Consider the following 20,024-nt stretch of genomic DNA (forward strand, 5'->3'; position numbering starts at 1 on the left):
TATTAGCCTAAGCATCTGACATGCATCAGATAATGCCTGACAGAAAAAGGACACCGTGTGTGGGAATCAATCACGATCTTTTATCTGGTTTGTCGTCTTTAGGGATTCAGTGGAGCAACTCGTACTCCTCGCCCATGGCTGGAGACACTGCTTCGTTTGGCTGGCTTTGCTGGCTCATGCTCATCGACACCTTTCTGTATTTAATTATTGGAGCTTACATCCGCACCGTTTTCCCAGGTAAAGTGGGACAAACAAGTTAGTGTCATTTATTAGCAGCTGTGATACCTGTTTTACAAAATGTGAAAGGAAGAAGAAGATTTTTATCTATCTAACTTCTTTTTAGCTCTTGTAAACCCTTTGGCATATTGCTTGTATTGAATTAGTGTAGTTTATTTAATGAGACAGGGACAAAGCACAATATATATTAAACTTAACAGGAGAGATGCATTGTACTAGGTTATAGCACTAGTGTTAATTTCCACATGTAGTCCATGGGCAGGCTCAAAAATACAAAGAAAATGTCTTTACAATGACCAGCCCATCATAAAAAGTTATTATCATCATTCACACCCAGTTCTCTCAGCATCTTAAAATCATTATCCATTACTAAAGGCATCCGTCAGTTCATTCACTCCAGAACATCGCACTCTCTTGCGGATTTAGATGGATCTGGACAACCTCACTTATATTAACTACAAGAAATGTAGAGTGTTAATGACAACACATGCACATCTGACCTGAAAAAAACTGGTAATTCAAGTGCATTTAATGTGTGTAGCTAATTGAATAGTACAGTTTGCATGGCTCTATATTACGCTATTTTCTGATCTGTAGTTTTCTCATCAAAAATGTACCCAGAGTTTTGTTTTGTTTCATTCACACATGTTTAACACGCAAACATTTAACACACAAACGCTGCATATTTAGGCTGAGTTCTTCTCTCTAACAAAAAACACTGTACCACCTTGTGATGTCATGTGGTAATACAAAAAGTGCCCCACTGTGTTTCTAAACTCCATACACCTTCACTAGAGGAATTTGGATGATTTGAGCCCAGGAATTTCCAATCTTTACTGAACTAAAGATAAAGGGCTGTTGGTAAAAGGTGGAACAGCATTCTGAGCTTTGGAGATGTCAACAGACTAATAATAATGGTTTACTCAAACATGTGTGAATGAAACAAAACACAACTCCAGGTGTTTTTGATGAAGTAACCACATTATAACATGATTTAAAGCTCACTAGAATCAATTTTGTGTACTATGGGATCAGCAGTCAATTTTCCCATCGATCAACTGTTTAATTTTAACATTTTGCTTTTCATCCTACTTTACAGCATATCCTCTCATTTCATTTCACTTTCGTTTTTAGGAAAGTCTGGTATACCATCTCCCTGGTACTTCCCATTCACTGCATCATTTTGGACTGACTTATGTGGTCACAAAAAGTCAAAAAGTGGACGCGGGCTCTTTCTTACCAACATTATGCACACACAACTGCCTGCATTCCCTGACAGTGATGAAAAAGGAAAAGGTATTAATTTTTATTTATAATTTATCTCCCATTTATTTGTTTGTACAACTCAAGCACTCAAACTGTTTTATTATATGTACATTACATATAAATACATTATATTTTATTTCTTGTTAGCTTGATTTAGTGTTTGTCTGTCCTTGTGTTTTTCAGTCAAAGGCCTCTCCTCAAGTACAGGTGAAAACTTCTCAGACCTGCCTGTGGGTGTGTCTCTGTATGGTCTCACTAAAATATATGGGCGTCAAGCAGCCATTCAAAACCTTAATCTCGCTTTTTACGAGGGTCACGTCACTTCACTGCTTGGGCACAATGGAGCTGGCAAAACTACCACCATGTATGTGTATACTACATCTATTCTCAGTTTTCTCAGAATCAGCATGTGCTAAACTGAATACTAATGCATTTTGAACATTCATTTAGTGAATGTGGTGTTTTCGTCTTTGATTTGTGCTTGACTTTAATCATCCTAAGAGCTGACTGCTGACAGAGAGTTTGTTTTGTCCAAATCTGGCAGAGCATCTATATACTCTCTATGATAGACCTGGCCTTCATCAGCGGGAGCACTTGCATTTACATTTTTAATGTGATCCATTTACTGATGCTTTCATCATTTTGTATAATGGCTAAACAGTAGCAGAATATATAAAAAAGTGTAGCACCATAAAGTGCTACATATGAATAATTATTTTAAACCAAATTAAGATTTTAATAGTTTATGAAAGACAGCATAACTTAACACCCAGGAAACATTTCCTCTGCTTTCTGTCCAGGTCAATCCTCACTGGTCTGTTCCCTCCATCTTCTGGCACTGTGGAAGTCTATGGCAAAGACATGCAGGCTAACCTGGAGGATGTGCGCTCAGAGCTGGGCGTGTGCATGCAGTATGACGTCCTGTTTGAGCACATGACCGCCAAAGAGCACCTGCTGCTGTATGGACAGATCAAAGCCCCGCACTGGACCAAGAGGGAGCTCCAAGAACAAGTCCGGACGTAAGCCACCATTTCAAATCACAATTCAATGATCATTTCTCTAACTTAAGATGGTGGACGTAACCACATACATGCTTTTTTATCATTACTTTTAATTCACCAGATAGACTTGCTTTTTGAAGCAATGCCCTTTTTAACACACATAGCCGAGAGGGTTCACATAAATGTATTATATTCTGAGTAATAATTGGGCAGTTTCTGAGCACCATATTGCATCATGAAACTGTTTCTAAAGATGAGCATAGAAAAACAAGCCAAAAAACCCCAAACTTTTAACTATGCTCTTCAATCGTGCAGCTTCAATCGTGTTCCTTTTAACAGATGGAACAGTTACTCAGGGTTATATGCACAGAAATAGTTTAACATGAATCCCTTGTCAAATACTTCCCATTGATTTCCGACAGGATCCTGGAGGAAACAGGCATGTACGCTCACAGGCACAAGCGGGTAGGAACCCTGTCGGGCGGCATGAAGCGCAAGCTGTCAATCTCCATCGCCTTCATAGGGGGGTCTCGTCTGGTGGTGCTGGATGAACCCACCACAGGAGTCGATCCCTGCTCCAGGCGCAGCATCTGGGACATTGTTATCCAGCATAAGAAAGGTGAATCTAAAAAATCACTCTCTATATAGCATGGATCATTACTGCAAGTGCAAAGGGGATGGAGGAGAACCTACATGTATCAACTGAATAGTAAGATTACATTACAAGATTATTATTAGAAGGTTGTTATAGAATTATTCAAAATCATGTACATGAATATAGTTAACATGTATTAGATTGGTTATTATTCTGACATCTCTTTATTTGACAAACTGAAATGGGAAAAATACTGCAAAGAGTAAGAGTAAAGTAAGCTGTACTCAGTAAGCCGTGTACAGTTTGTCCCTCCTCTGATCTGTTTGTATGCATTTCTTGTTAGGTCGCACTATTATCATGTCCACCCACCATCTGGATGAGGCAGAGGTGCTGAGTGACCGCATCGCCTTCTTGGAACAAGGAGGACTCAAATGCTGTGGCTCACCGTTCTATTTGAAAGACCAGCTAGGCCAAGGTTATAAGCTAACTCTCACCAAGAAGGTATTTACTTTTAAATAGAGACATTTTTGCATTTTTATATTCAGTAAGAAGCTAGAAATTCAAATAATTGTGAGTAAAATGTAACTTACTTTGCCAAATGTTGCTAAAATGCACCTGCTCTTGCATAAACACATAATATGCAACTTAAGTAAAATGCTTTCTTTTAACGTCAGCAGATGCATTGTGCGTTTTGCCCAAGTATCCCATAAACTGTGATATATCTTAGCATTATGCCCAGCCAGCAAATTGTGCCATTTCCTGCCTCACTGTTACTGAGGAGTAGAGCCACTCATGTGTGAATAAATCCTATGTTTTATCTCCGCCACATTGGGCACACAATTCATCGCAAAAGGGTGATTTGTATCAGACAGATTGAAAACTGGAAAATGGACCAAATGCCTACAACAGTGACGCTCGGCTGCTGACTGCTGGCTCACACAATTTATGTTCTTCGTTCAGCTCAGTCATTGAAAGTTTGAAAATGGTACAGAGTACAAAGAATGGAATTACTCTGCAAATTTTACCTCCAATCTAATCACACAGATCCACTAACTTTGTCTGATTGTATTTCCAGCATTTTAGCTTGTCAGTATTTGTCATTTGCATAAACTTGAGACAGTTCTCCCAAAGCAACGCTACACATAATCTAGTCTGCCTTTCCTGCTTTAAAAGTCAATTTTGAGTAAATTTTAAGACAGGAGTACTACACTGCAGGCATACACTTTCAGTTAATGTATAGAATTACAAGTACCAAATCTAGGCCTGTGCAATTAACCAAATACCAATCTTGACTACAACTGCTGCTACTCCTGTAAAAAAAACATCAGTAATAAATTAAAGATACGCAAGATAGTTCAGAACTGTGATATTAATTAAATTTGAATTAATATTTGTACTTGTAAATGATATGCTGGGGCATTTTTAGTAAGACAAAATAACATAAATTCTGAAGTTTTGATTAATCAATATGAGGGGAAGCTTTATCCCTTCTCTACAGGTTTGCATTTTAATAATTGTTTCAGATAATCTTAATTTGGTAACACTATTGTAACTGCATCTTTATTATCCTTAATAAAGCATGAACAGATAAGATAAGATATGCCTTTATTAGTCCCACAGTGGGGAAATTCCAGTGTTGCAACGGGCAATTTCAGAACAGCAGAAAAAGGTAACACAGATAATAAATAATAGCTTAAAAATAATTTAAAAATAGACTTAAAAATAATGGCACATGTTCAGTGTTAACAGTGTTTGTTGTAAAGTCTGACAGCAGCAGGAAGGAAAGACCTGCGAAACAACAGACTTAAGTAGTTTATAAGAATGATTCAGGTTTAGCAGCTCCTGAATGAATGCCCTAACCATAACTGCTAACCCTAACCCTTTAATGAAGTACTGTAGGTGTAGATGTAGTTATTGTAAAGTGAGAGAGACAATTAATTGGGGTGGTACCATAATTTAAAGGTGCATTGTGTAACTTTTTGATTGGGGGTCTGTCATCTGCTTGTTTTTATGGATATGTCGCTTCTGCCTGGAATATTCCACAGTATAACATTAAACAGCTCTACTTTACATTTTTTTCAATTACAGGGCCAGACTCATTTTATAGCGCAAAAATACCTAGAAAAACAGGCACTCTGACTGGAGCGGGGTTTCCACTCTACAGATCTGACCTGTATGACGATATAAAGTTTATTGCCATAAAGTGAAACATTCCAGACAAAGCAATAACATCTCCATGAAGAAAAGTATTCGATGGACCCTCTACCAGAATAGTTACACAATGCACCTTTAAATTTTCAAGCAAATAATCATGATTACGGTGATTAAGGTTTCAATTCAAAACATATGCCTTTATCTTTTTATAATTAGACGCACAACAAAGAAACCAAACAGATTGACAATGCAGAGCTGAAGGCGTTTGTTCAAGCCCATGTACCTGAAGCCCGACTGAAGGAGGCCCAAGGCAGTGACCTGGTGTACCTACTGCCCCCGTTCAGCTCCAACAGTGCCGCTTCGTATCGCTCTCTGCTCACCGCCCTCGACTCTAACCTGGATGCCCTACAGCTCGGGTGCTACGGCATCTCCGACACCACCTTGGAGGAGGTAGGTCAAACTCAAAGTCCATATATTACAATGTGCTCTAATGCTGAGAATATCAAAGAAAATAAGAAACTATATGCTTCTGAAAGTGCAAAAAGTTTTTCACACTGTTAGTGATGCTGTTTATAATGATTCTACAAAACTATAGTAAATCTGGTCCAGGGGGAATAATCTATTGCTTATTTATTCTTCCTTGATGCCAGGAGTATTTTTTCTCGATAATAATTGTATAAAATACATCATTTCAAGACAGGGGTACTAGGCTGCAGGCATAGGTTTTGCAATTTAAAGTTGATAATTCATAATAATAGAGGGATGTACAATTAATCAAATTAAAATCTTGATTACAATTGCTGTTCTAACTGATTAAAAAATGTCTTCTACAGTGTAAAACATGAATTGCAAAACAAAATAGGAGTTTGTTTATTTTGTCCTTCTAATAATTGTACAAAATATTTTTAAATCTTCTATGCAGGCACCAAACCAGAAAGTAATTTGCGCCATGGTCCATTTTTGCCCTGTGTTTTTTACTTTGTTCAAAACACAAAGGAAAAAAAAATAAGCTTGTAATAATAATTGGAGATAAAATAATAGTGAAATGAATACATGTCACTGTAAACAGTATTATATGCAAATGCAGGTGGTGACCCCAACATTATACAGAACACAGTTTGACACTCGCAGATGTTAAGTGTCTTTTTGCTCTGTAGGTGTTTCTTCATTTGACACATGGCAGCCCTGACGCAGCAGGTGATGGTGATCTCCCGACAATATCTGAAAATGTGTCCGATACTGACTCCATAAACAGCTATCCAGACTCAGAGGAAAGCAACTATAGTGACACTACCTGTAAGTCCATATTTTATTTTCATATACATATACTTAGTTTAGTTATATTGTTTGTTCTTTAGCGTTTGTGATTCTCAAACCATACACAACAAGCTATATAGCTTTCTTACTATAGTAGGCAATGTTGTTAATTAATCCAGGATGCAGTTCACCGTAAATCTGATGTGTCTTTGGGAATCAACCTTGCCTTCGGTGCTGAAGTCCAGTGGTGTGTCAGTGGGGGTGGGATTGTGAGGGACTACAGGCTGTGCATTAACATCCGTGTATCTTCTATATCTTAATTTATATGCATTGTCCTCACCAAATAAACCTATATATGGGTTTTGGAATGATAAAATATCTCTTTTAAATTGGAAATGTCCCCAAAATGTTGCCTATGTTGAGGAAGCTGAAACCCATGAATAATAATACAATTCATCAAACTAATCCTACACTAGGCCATTAAATGACTACGTCAGGATTCTACCAAAGGTTAAAACCTCATTACATAACATGATTATTCCATTTTTACCTATTTTCTACCATGTTGTTCAAAGCTTTTTGGTATTGTTTATGTTTTAGGTTTCACTGGAACCCAAACTGTGAGTGGTGTGAAGTTGGCCTGGCAGCAGTTGGTGGCTATTCTAATCAAGAGGTTCCACCATAGCCGCAGAGACTGGAAGGGCCTGATCTCCCAGCTCCTGCTCCCCGTCCTGTTTGTGGTGTTTGCCATGGGACTGGGCACCATCAAGAGCGACCTCAGGCATTATCCCGAACTGGAACTCAGCCCTGCACTCTACAACATTGGACCCAGTTACTCATTCTTCAGGTCAGTGATACTAGGGAAAAGGCTTGATACCAATTTTGATACCACAATGATATTCAAAAAATGTTCTTATTATAGTAGTCTTATAGCAAGGGGTCTTACACTAGCGCTGAGAAAAATTAAAACCATTCTAAACCTATTCACAAAGGATCAAAATTGGTCCTATTTATGGTTATTTTCTTCAGCGTAAACACTAAAATTAGTATTAGCTTTTATTTTCTATTACCCTATTTTCAAACCACAACAACACAACCACAACAATTGAGCAATTTTAAAAGATCAAAGGATGTTTGAATGACTGCTCCAGCAATTATTTTAGGAACTGAATTAAAACCTTATTTTTGAGGGATGTAAAATTGCCAGCAATATAAAACATTGCTGTTCTATCTTTTGAATGGTCAATAGTCCCCTAAATGGCATTCATAACAGGAATGTGAAGAAAGACATCGTTTGAACGTCTTCAACCAAACTAACTTTTGTCCAGTCGACAAACTGAATTTTTTCCACATGGAAAGTGACTTTTTTTTATGATGTGCTGCCTCTTTGATTGTTGCATATGCAGGTTGTAGATATAGTATATGCAGTTTTACAAGGGTGGGCTGAGGTGGGTCAGATGAAGGCATACATGCATAAGTAAACCTGCTTATCATCACCACTGAAAACCAATGCCATGTGTGCAATAGCTGCATGATGGAAATAAGAAACCACATGCACATTTATTATAGCAACACAGCAAATCAACAGCAAACACCAAGTATTAATTCATTTGACTATAGAAATAATTTATTATTTATCATTCCTTCAGTCTTGCACCAGAGTGCATCCTTTGTGCATTTTGTATTTTTGTGTCCTTTTTTCATTTGAGATTGTCCCCACTTTACCGAAAAGTGTATGTAATTGTAAGAAGGCGAGTGTCTCCCTAGTGTCTGTAAATGAATGTGTTTTTCTGCACTTATGAGGGTCTTGCTTGCATGCTGTTTTGGGCTGCAATGTTTGGCCTTCTCCAAAATTACACTCTCCATCCCGAGGGAGACAGCCAACCCCAAAGATCAAACAGTTTTCCAACAGTTTAATCATGAAGGTGATTACTGCACCACAGCTGTCTGATTCTGATGAAACTTTAATGAAGGCCTGATGCATCTTGATTTGCCCAGTGGGTTTTGAGCGCGAGGCTGTAGTTTGTTGAAGGGCAGACAACCCTTAAGGAGAAGGAGAAACAGCCAGTAAGAGTTAGGAGATGATTGTGATGAGAAGGACCGAGGATCCAGATCAAAGCTGCCCAAATTAGGAGCGTCAGGCGCTTGTAAGATGTCTTCATTCTTAAGATGCGCTATGCAGGATCAAGGACGAATTTAGCAAAACAGTGAAAATAGAGAAGCAATTTGTATGTGAATGGGGCTGTTGTTTTCCTAAAACCACTTTTAACCCAACTTTAACTCCACTGTTCCTGTATAAAATATTAAATGTGGTGATTACAACTATTATTAAAACCATTTTTTTCAACCACAGTCTCCTGTATTATGGGAAACACTGCATTTCTACATAATCTTCTGTAAATATTTGTATGTATTGTACTTATTTATGGTGTTGGTTGTTTTGTCATTACAGTAACCAGAACTCAAGCAAACTGGCAGACACCATGCTGTCCTTCCCTGGCCTTGATAATGCCTGTCTTGAGAAATCCAATAAGTAAGTATCCACCTAATAGTCATATCATGTCTCTATTTCTTCAGTGCATTTGGGCTTTTTGTTTTGTTTACCTTTATTTGCACCATCAGCTCCACCTCTTTATTCTCTGCTTTGTTTGTGTATTGAACCCCTGCAGCAAAGCATCATTGGTATTCCTTAAACACCTTGAGTATATAAGGGAGATTTTCACTCTTACCAGACTCAAATCAATGTTGGCACTCATGAACCAGACCTTGGGCTGTTTTGAAATTCTCATTTTTTACTAAAACCAAAGGAAAATAGGAACAGGATGAAAACAGGATTTGCTACAAAGAGCTTGGATGTTGTGATTGTGCTTACACGGAAATATTGAAAGGAAGGCTCAGAACTGTGGAGGTTTTTGGTGTTATTTGTATAATTTGTGTGTATAGTAATGCCTTTTTAGCATTAAGTCTTGTTTTGTTTGTACTAAGACATGTACTGCATGAGCAAATCCACTCACTTTATAAAGGCCAGAGACTGGGATTTTATATTCCATTAGCAATTAATCTTTATATTTTTGCAGGTCATCAGTTTGTAAATATTTTGGTTAAGAATCAATGTACAGCAGAAGTATCGCTGTAAACTTTGTTCACTATTTTGAAGATTACACCTGCAATTAATTTTTTTCTCAGCTCAGTTACTTGTCTTTATTATAATTTAGCATATGTTCAAACAACACATTTTGAAGAATATATCATCCACCACATTTAATTTAGACTTAGTAAATTATATCCAATATTGTTTTTGCAAATTTGCTTGTATAGATTTAGGTCAAACTAATCCTAATTCTTCTTCTTTCTTTTTGTAGGGTTTGCAGAAGCAGCACAGGAGCTTGGGTTGAGGCGAATAGCACTCAAAAGTTTGGCGTCTGTAAATGTGTCCATGAGAAGGAGGTGAGTTTGAGCCCTTGACTTTGTTTGCGTCTTTGCATTTTCATTTTTACGCGCCTGTCCATGCCTGTTTTATTGTGTCGTAAGTTACTATCATCTGTCCGCCGCAGGTTTGTGGAGCGGGAGGCTACGTCCCACCTCATAAGAAAATCCCATCGTCCCAGATCATTTACAACGTGACCGGCCTCAATGTGGAGAACTACCTGGTGGCAACAGCAGACGATTACATCAGAAATAGGTCTTTAAAGCTGTTTATTGTACTAGTTTTCCAACACACTTAGATTAAATTTTATAACTAATTAAGGAATTCACTTTTTATCAAATTTACTGGAAACCTTGATAGTGCTGTTATAATGTTAAAATTTAATTAAAGAATTGATTTTTTTTGACAATTGAATGTAATTTTCCATAATATAACTTTCTATCATGTGGAGATAATGATCAAGGTCATTAAAAATTCTTCGGGAAAGGTCAAAGTTTGTTCTATTTATGTATTTTTTCAGTATCAGTACTTGTTCAAGTCAGTGTTTCAATTGTTGTCAAGTTTCGTTAGAAGTTTTTCTATTGATTTTTGATATAACCTTAGACCTTAAGATACATTTTTTGGGTATTATTATTTTCAGCATTTTTCTGGTATTTTAGGATCAAGACTAACCTGCTGTAATCTGTATTGTTTTGACTGATTGTTGTTTTACTTTTGTGTTTATAAGGTATGGCGGCTATGATTTTGGAATGCCACTTCCATCAAACCTAAAAATGGATATGAAAACTGTGCCCAAGAATCGCACTCTATCCAAGGTAACTCTAATTAATATTACTTTTTGCCTTACCTTTTCATTATAACAAAGCTGACCATATATTATATTATTATATTATAATGTACTTCATTATAAGTCCTTTATTATTTTAATATGTGTTACCTATATATATATTTGCTTGGGTAGGTTTGGTTCAATCCTGAGGGCCACCACACCATGCCAGCATACTTAAGCAGCATGAACAACTTCATCCTACGCTCTAATCTCCCTACAGACAAAGATCCAAGCCAATATGGTAAGTTTACCAAGTAATAATGAAATTCAATCAGTAAAATTAACCTCAAACTTTACTTTCTTTGTCACAACTGTACACATATACACATGCTGTAGTTTGTGCTTATGAAGTGGAATATGTCAAGCATTCGTAGGATAGTGATTAGAAGTTTTGGACATAGGCTCCTATAACAAATGCTTATTAGTGGATGGGTATGACCTCATGAATTCAACATGCCTCAAGATTTTTTATCCTCTTGCAGATTGGTCTAATGTTTTACTCTTCTTAAATTTCCCACAATCTGATACCAATATAGCATTTGAATTACTTTACTTCAAAATTGTAAATTATAACTTCACATGCAACTAAACCATTTCTGGCAAATAATTCATAAGTTATGCAATCAAATTTGATCAAAATAGTTTAATAATTTAATAATCCATATAAATTATGTAAAAACCTCTGGACCCTAGTTTGTGTCTTGGGTCCCCATATTCCTTAATATTTCCTACCTACTTGCATTAGATTGACCTGATTAAAAGTGGTGCACTTGAAGGAGCAGTTGTTGACTGAATCTTAAACATGTTTACTCACGGTTCAGTTCACTGCTTTAAAGCCAGGGGGTGCTGTGTGTCCTCCAAGCCACAATCCTCTATGCATGAAGAATACTGATGAATGCTTTACTCTGGGGAGCTGTGCTAAAGAGAACGAGGCTGGCCCACGTTTTCACTACTGTTTCAGCTCTGTGTATCGCCCTGACCATCTGCCTGCAAGCATTTAGTGCACATACACACACATACACGCACACACATAGACACACAATGAAACAGTCACAAAAATAAACAGCCTGTGTTAAAGTAGTTGATGATAACAAGTGCCTCAGGGTGGGGTGTAAAAAATAATTTGAATGTTACCTCTGAACTCATAACTGGGACTTGGAGACCGGGGGTGGAAATCCAGTGAGATAAAGTTTTGTGGCTTTGGTTTATCTTCAAAGTTACACTATTTCCTTTAATATAGTGTGCATGTATATAAGCCAGAATGGGAACCATCCTATGGGATTTTTATTTTTAGTCTCTATATACAAATTGTATTGCATTACTTGCCGCTGCAAACATAACACTCTGCGCCAAGTTTTTATTGAAAATCTGTCTCCTACATACCACTCAGGGGATTTAAAGTTTGTTTAATTAGCCAATATTCTAAAAGTTATGTGGAGAAAAACATAATTTGAGAATCTAGACATCTACGAAAGTTGTAATTTAACAGCATAGACATACATCAGTAGTTTGTGAGAAAGTGGATGCATTTGCTCAAGTAAAACTTTAATATATATTTCACTTAATTTCTATAACTCAAATCACTGTCTCAAATAAATAAATAAATTATATTTAATATAGATGTTAATGTGTTTGTAAAAAAAAAATAATGTAAATTATCTATAAAATTCTGACACTCCTTTATAAATTATGATTTGTGTTTTGTGCCATCAAATCATTGTAGACACATATCCTGATTAACCTTATGTTCCTGAAAAGCATAATTTTCATTACAAATGCTTTGAGATTTGGGTGTGTTCATAGCTACAAGCCTTGGGTGATCTCACACTGAGAGCAGACACATGCAGGGGACTGTGGATGTGAGCACAAAATGATAAAAGAAAATTCAATTTCCTTTGTGTGCACTGGCAAATGAAATCATCTTGTACTTTATTTTTCAATTGACTGTGTCCCAAGCTAAAAGAGCATCATTGCTCATTTGGTTCCTGTGTTGAAGAATTGCCTTCTTTGTTTTTTCTTGCTAACTAAACACTATTTTCTTCTGTTACAGCCATTTCAGTTTCCAGTCATCCCTACTTTGGACGAAGAGATGATGAAGAGTCAATGTAAGCTCATAAACAACAGCAAAATATAAGCTTATGTTTACTTATATTTTCTTGCATAAAAATACGGCAACCAAAGGAAGAATGCACTTTTCATCCACTACACAAAACCTTAAGATTCTGATACTGTTATGAAGTAATTAATTATAAACTTAATTTGTGTCATCAAAGTCAAAGTAGTTTCAGGGCAGTGCACAGGTATTTACCCATATCTGATTTTCCAAATGGATTTCTCGGGGTTCGCATTATTGATTAGTCTCCTGATATAATGTGTGTTTACCCTGAAGGTGGCAGGGAGCTGGATTGATTGCACCCTGCTTCCTAAAACTTACCGAAAATAGCTGTTGATGTTCAATAAAATATTTTGTATAAACTGAATACAAAAACATATTACTCACAGTGATGTATATGTGTACTGGAACTTAAAACTGTTAAAAATATTTAATTAGATCTTAATAATATGATGTCCTTCAGTAGTATTGCAAGACTATAGCAACTGAATGCTGTTTTTGCAATTATTCTGTTACAAACTACAGTCCACACTGCAAGTGCCCTATACCTCCCCTTTTCTCTGGGGGGTTGTGCTTTGTAGTTAATGTATTGATTTGGCTGCTGCTAAATCTATAGTTTGCTTATTACAGTAAATCTCACAATGTGGTAGCTATACCCCAGAGACCAAGGCATCCTGGCTAAAAGCTTACTCAGTACCTGTTGTCTGCTATTCTTTGCACTTTCTTCCTAATGCCCACCACATATTCAGACTTTCTCCTCTTTTTTCTGAAAACAGTGTTAATTCATTTTATTTTGTATGCCTTCAATGACCAAATGTCATTTATTTTGTAAATGTTGTACACAGGCAGTTTGTTATTCGGAGGGCAGGATGCAGCGATGAATCAAAGTCTCCCTCTTTGTCTGAGGTCCCCAATGGACTGCGCTGTATGCCTAGCAGCTCACCACAATCTCAGTCACTATTCAAGAACTCCAGAGTGAATTTAGACTCCCCGTATCAACCAACGGCAATTATCTAGTCAAAACTGAGGAGGCAAATACAACTCTTTTGACCCAGCTGCATATATATTAATGAAATTCTGTTTATTGCAAGCCACATGAATAGTTCAAATGAGCGGGGTCACAGCAGGGGGGGTATTATAATTGGTTGCTATAGTCTAAAAGGTGATGTTTTTATTACGTTGGATTGCCTCATCTTGTGAATCAGCATGAGGACCATAAAGTGCTTTAAACACAAGAAACATAATGACAGCATAGGGTTGCTGAAAAAGTTGCAACATTTCAATGTACATACTAATTATTACAGCAGGTCCAAAAGTTTTAATACAAAAAAGTCTGACAAAAGGTACACTTTTTCTCCCAAACTAAGGGTATAGAATATTTACTAAGCATTTGTGTGTGTGTGCTAACTGCATTGGACACAATAAAAGCTTATGGATGTAGTTGAGATTAGCGTATCTTATAGACACTTTACAAACGCAGTGCAGATTTAGCACCTGCCTTAGTAAATATCACGTCACTTTTATTCAGACAGGCATTTGGTACGTAGTCGCTGCTGGTTAGGACACAGACCTGTCTGTACATCACTTTAAGTATTTTATTATGTGTTATACAATTGAACCAAAACATACTTACATTAAGGTTAATTATATATTCACTAGCAAGGATCACACCATAACAATGGAATATGATAAAGATATTTATTGACGATGTGATTGCTGGGGGGAGACTCTGGATGAAGATTCTGTCTCAGGTGGTCAGCCCAGTCGATTCAGCACCCCCCATGGAGAGGAGCAGGGGGAGGTTGAGGCATGACTCTTGAATCTCAGTCAGTCATATTCACTCTGCTAATTCAGTATAAACCAGTAAATGCTGCATATTTGACTGTGTTCAAGATCAATTTTTTGACTAAAACGAAATAAAAATCTGTATGTATTTTACTGGTGCAACATAGAAATAAGTGAAGCGTCTTAATGAGTATCTTTGACAACTTTACAGGCCACAGTTTATTTAAATATCAAAAAGAGCTACTATTAGAAATAAAGGTGCACTATGTAACTTTTCTGCTAGAGGATGGCCACCTCGTTGTCTCACAGACATAGTAGGATATTGCTATGGTATTAAACATATCTTACTCCATGGAGACAAGAAAGTTACACCACCAGACCAACTGACATGCACATAGTAAGAATACATGTTTTTCAAGGTATGTTTTGAGCAATAAAACATCTATAACTGTATAAGGTTTAATACCATATCATGTGGGACATGCAAGGCAAAGCAGACATAAAAGTTATGTAGTGTATTTTTAAAAATGGCCTCTATCATGAATTGGACATGGCAGGTGAAATGGGGGAAGACCCTAAATGTGTGTCTCTTGTGTTTCGTATTGTTTCTACTCCATTAGATTTAACACATCCGTCTTGTCTGTCTGACAGTGTCCAAGGCATGCTCCAGATCATGGTAGCTCTGTGTATACTGACGGGGTACTCCATCACCACCGCCAGCTTTGCTACCTACGAGGTCAATGAACACCACAGCGGCTCAAAGAGGCTGCAGCACATCGCTGGAGTCAGTGAACCCTTTTACTGGGTGGTCAACTTCTTCTATGACATGGTAAAATACTATTCTGATTAAACAAGGATTGGTTCATTTAATCACACTATTTAGTCAAATTATGTCTCACACTACAAAAAAGACTTGATTAAATTAAATAGGTCCCTTGAATTTTTTTTTTTTGTAGTTTGCATATTCTTGAAGTTTTTGACTAATCACTTTTTTTTTCTCATTGTGTAAGAAAGTGAAAAACATGTAAAATGTATCACTTGGTCTTTTTGCATTTTCATTTCTAATTTATATTCAAATGAGTCATATATTAAAATTTTTTAATTCATAAATTACATTGCATATTTTATACTATATATAATTAAGTTTAATTTTAATTAGTTAGTTTAATTTTAAACTCTTATAATTTCCACATGTTAACTGTAACCTTGTTTATGATTTTTCTTGTATTTCACTCCATTTTTCACTTTCACTGATCACAATGATTCTATTCAGTGAAGTAACACAATTTTGTGACAAAATGGCTGGAGCTTTCAGTAGTAAATTGCCCAAATTTCCATATGATTGCTATTGTATGATTTTTATATCAAAACATTGCCTATTTTAATGGATAATTCAACAAAATCACAAGAATCCAAATATGGCAAATTGGAATTTGTCCTTTTCTTTTTGCAGGTCATCTATCTGATTCCTGTGGCTCTGACTGCTGCAGTGATTGCAGTCTTCCAAGTACCAGCTTTCAATGATCGGCAGAATTTGGCAGCTACTACTATGCTCCTGATTCTTTTCGGGTATGTTTTTTTTTTTTTTTTTTTTACCCTGAACCTGATTGTAGTTTGCAGCTCTCAATAATTCTGATAGCTGGTTAAAGTTGTATTTGTAATTCTATATTGCATGTAATCAGTTAAACAGTAGGACACCTTGTATGTATCTCTTGGTTTATTGATGTATGATACTCACAAATTAATCATTTTATTGGAATGTTTTATGAATGATTAAGTTAATGGAAATACTTAAGTAAGTAAAATGGAACAAAGAACAAAACATTGGTTAAACTGTAGTTTTAACAAAATATATTTTTTCTCTTACTGTAATTATTATCAACGTCAAAAGTGTAATTATGATGGAGGTTGAGTCACACAAGTAAATCTGCAATACGTCTACAGCATATGCAGGTCTTGTGCTGTTGCCTTGGTGCCTGCCCTGAGCCCTACATTTTCACAGGCCAACTCAGCATTCTGCCTCTCATCTATCAGACAGATGTCTCTTTCCCAAGCAATGAATAATCACAGTGCTCCATCTGTCTGTGCGCTCACACCTGGTCCGGACTGCAGCCTCCCCACTTCTGTTTCCTGTCATAGCTTGGCATCCAGCGTCTGCCGACCAAGCACCTTTTTTGGGCATGCCACCACGACGCTTTGTCTTTGTCAGGCTCTGTTTGTGTTTGTGGCTCATGTCTGCTTTCTGCACACACCTCCTATCTTTTCTTTTTAACTCGCTCCTCCTTTGTCTCTTATCCTCTCTGTCGGTCCGACCTGGGCACCCCAATCAAGCGAACAAGTCGATTATGTGAAAGAAAAAGACAGAAAAACAAAAAAGGAAAAGGGATGTTTTGCCACCAAGGGAATAAAGGCAGAAGTGATTTATCTTCATCTTATTTGGTGCCAGCACTGAATGTTTATCCTCCGCCGAGTCTACACTGGTATTTTTCTGAAATTTTCCTCAGTTTCAGTAGACTATGGTGCCTATTTTCATCATCTTCTTTGTGTAGGTTGTACACATCAAAATGCTTCATTTTGAAACAAGGCTGCGTAATTTATTTTTCTATGAAATGCAACATATTTTTACAATATTCTCTCCTTTTGCCTCTCTTCTAGGTTTTCCACGTTTCCCTGGATGTATCTCATGTCCAGTTTGTTCAAAGATGCAGAGATGGCCTTCATCATCTATGTTTGCATCAACCTCTTCGTCGGTGTAAACACCATCATACCAACCTCCATCCTCTACTTCATGGGGCAGATTACACAGCAAAATACTGCGGTACTGACATATTAGATGGCTTACTATAAAATGCACTCACCAGGCATGCTGTTAGGTACATCTGTTTTGAAACGCAAATGTCCGTTGAGTTAACTACACAAAACCAAATGTAGTCCACAAGGTTAAATTGAATAGAAAAGAAATGGTGTTTTAGATTTTTGGGTTTATTTTTATTTTTAAATAGTCTGACCATTTCTATTTGAGCCTACCACTGCTCTGTCACTCTCTTTGTTTTCAGTTCAGTAAAAAGGCTGTAAAGCTTTGAGACTGTTTTGTCTTGAAACTCCAATAGGTCAGTCATTAAAAAAAAAAAGTCAATCCCGTGTAGGTCCTTTTCAGAGGCACTTAAATCCCCTTTCTTTTGCACTGGCTACCTGTTTGAACTTCCGCTTGTGTCTAAACCAGTCAATTCTGGGTGATGCATTTAAATTCTACGGGACTTTTTAGACATTATATTCCTCAATGTATTTTGTTATATAATCCACGTATTGCATTTATTTTTGACTCTGTTCTTTAATGCTGTTTTGTTTTCCTCCCACAGAGCCTGAAAGTCATCTTTGACAGGCTAAGCTACGCCTTCCTAATCTTCCCTCAGTTCAACTTCGGTAATGGGCTTTTGGAGTTAGCGCGAACGAACATCCAAGTGCAGCTGCTGAGTGGCTATGGTATTGATGCGTACAAGGACCCTTTCTCCACCGAGGCCCTGGGCTGGATGATGATCTCCTCCTTCATTCAGGGAGTTGTCTTCTTCACACTGCGACTGCTCTTGAACAAATACATCATGCGCAAAGTCAGGTCAGTGGTAACAAGCATTACCCAGTGCCAATCATGTTTCTTGTTTCCTAGCACTGAAATTCATAGAAGACTGCTCCTTTCAACTTTTCAACTGAATTTATTCATTTAATTGTTCATTCAGCTAGAACATTTTGTTTTGTTTTGAATTGTACATCCTTAATTTCCTTTGTGGATCAATAAAGTTTGTCTAAGTCTAATTTAAGATTTGGGATGTGCCGCTCCTGTCACGGGTTTCAGGTAGATGCATTTTTGCCTTTATAATGGCCATTTTGAGAGCCTTCAAAAAGTATGACAGGCATGCTTTGAATTATTTTTTGTTACAACATTCGTTCTAATTTTATATCCGACCAATGATAGCCAAGGAGTCTGTGTAAAAAAGTTAAACTCTGTGGTAAGACATTCACACATTTTCTGCACATCTCAGCTTACTCTACCCCCACCAAGCCCATAAAGATGATAAAAAATATAATCCTCAAGATTCGCTGGAGGAAAATATGTTTTATTCTGCATTCTGTTTTACTGTGATATATACAGATCGACAATTTTCTCCTGAACTAAAAGATCCCTGTTTTTCTTCCAAAGAGATACACCTTTAATGATTCTTTTAGAATAACCATGCTGTTGTTTTCTCAGAGGCCTGATTCTAAGAAGAAAGGCAGTGCCTCTCGTGCCTTGTGTTGAGGAGGATGAGGATGTGGCAGCTGAGCACCTGCGGGTGTCCAGTGGAGCAGCGAGCTCAGATGTGCTGCAGGTGAACCAACTAACAAAGGTCTATCAACACCTCAACAAGAAGGTCCCTGCTGTGAAGAAGCTGTCCCTGGGTGTTCCTGCTGGAGAAGTGAGAAAACAAACACATACACTGTTTATTTCTTTTACCAAATTCAGATCACATTCAAAGCTAGACCAAACCATTACTTGCATGTTTAATTCAAAATGGACTTGTATAATTACGCATTGATGATTACAGTGATGTTAAGGTCCGTGCAATTAATAAAAAAATATATATATATATATGTCTAACTGTCAGTGATTTACTGGGTCTTTGTAATGGTGAGATTTGGTGTCAGTCCTCTGTCAGTGAAAGTATGTGGTTTAGAATTTAAATTTGACTTTTTTGTGTGTTAATTGCAGTATTTAAAAGTCTGTATTTTTAAAGTTCAGAATGTTAATTTTGAAAGCACATTTTATTTGTTTCCATTTTAAAATCTAAATTAATCAATATGAGGAGGAATATGAGAAAGATAATAAATCTTTTTGTGTGAAATTGCCCAACCCTAGTTATAACTACTGCAATGTTGTATTTACTGACAAAACTCTGTCCACAGTGCTTTGGTCTGCTGGGAGTGAACGGAGCAGGAAAAACAACCACCTTTAAGATGTTGACGGGAGATGTCAGCCCCACGGATGGCACAGCACAGATCAGGGACAGAGATGGGTAATTTCTTATATTTGTATTGCTAGGTTTCAGACATTACAACATTCTTTAGGCCAATAATGTTTAATTCAGATGAGGGGCAGCTAATATAAATAATGTTATTATGCAGATTATGTTCTAGTAGTCAATGTAGTCATTAATAGAAATAATTAAGTTCAGCATTTGTGAAGTTACCTTTTACATATTTCATGACAAAATACAATGTTCTTATTAGGAAAATCTTGCTCTTGCCCCCCACTATAACGTCATTACACTTTAGAATCTGAAGACCACCAATACGCACATTGTGACAGCCCATAACACTGTGTACTT

At 36.9% G+C, this 20,024-nt stretch overlaps 1 protein-coding gene across 1 annotated transcript in view; it reads left to right on the forward strand.

Annotated features, from left to right (window-relative positions):
• Positions 1-20,024, forward strand: part of abca12 (ATP-binding cassette, sub-family A (ABC1), member 12) — a 51,738-nt gene that overhangs the window by 26,258 nt on the left and 5,456 nt on the right. Inside the window, exons 44-64 of the mRNA XM_020920346.2 lie at positions 103-237; positions 1,372-1,533; positions 1,687-1,867; positions 2,304-2,522; positions 2,927-3,123; positions 3,443-3,600; positions 5,470-5,703; positions 6,411-6,549; positions 7,111-7,357; positions 8,963-9,043; positions 9,873-9,957; positions 10,065-10,192; positions 10,665-10,752; positions 10,899-11,007; positions 12,817-12,871; positions 15,316-15,493; positions 16,118-16,233; positions 17,320-17,482; positions 18,024-18,277; positions 18,911-19,115; positions 19,603-19,712. Of these exons, the coding sequence (XP_020776005.2) occupies positions 103-237; positions 1,372-1,533; positions 1,687-1,867; positions 2,304-2,522; positions 2,927-3,123; positions 3,443-3,600; positions 5,470-5,703; positions 6,411-6,549; positions 7,111-7,357; positions 8,963-9,043; positions 9,873-9,957; positions 10,065-10,192; positions 10,665-10,752; positions 10,899-11,007; positions 12,817-12,871; positions 15,316-15,493; positions 16,118-16,233; positions 17,320-17,482; positions 18,024-18,277; positions 18,911-19,115; positions 19,603-19,712 (3,244 nt within the window). The remainder of the gene's footprint in view (positions 1-102; positions 238-1,371; positions 1,534-1,686; positions 1,868-2,303; positions 2,523-2,926; positions 3,124-3,442; positions 3,601-5,469; positions 5,704-6,410; positions 6,550-7,110; positions 7,358-8,962; positions 9,044-9,872; positions 9,958-10,064; positions 10,193-10,664; positions 10,753-10,898; positions 11,008-12,816; positions 12,872-15,315; positions 15,494-16,117; positions 16,234-17,319; positions 17,483-18,023; positions 18,278-18,910; positions 19,116-19,602; positions 19,713-20,024) is intronic.

The sequence above is a fragment of the Boleophthalmus pectinirostris genome, unplaced genomic scaffold, assembly GCF_026225935.1.
Source record: "Boleophthalmus pectinirostris isolate CB_2022bp ecotype Guang Dong unplaced genomic scaffold, ASM2622593v1 HiC_scaffold_1, whole genome shotgun sequence".
In the NCBI taxonomy this organism is placed as follows: Eukaryota; Metazoa; Chordata; class Actinopteri; order Gobiiformes; family Gobiidae; genus Boleophthalmus; species Boleophthalmus pectinirostris.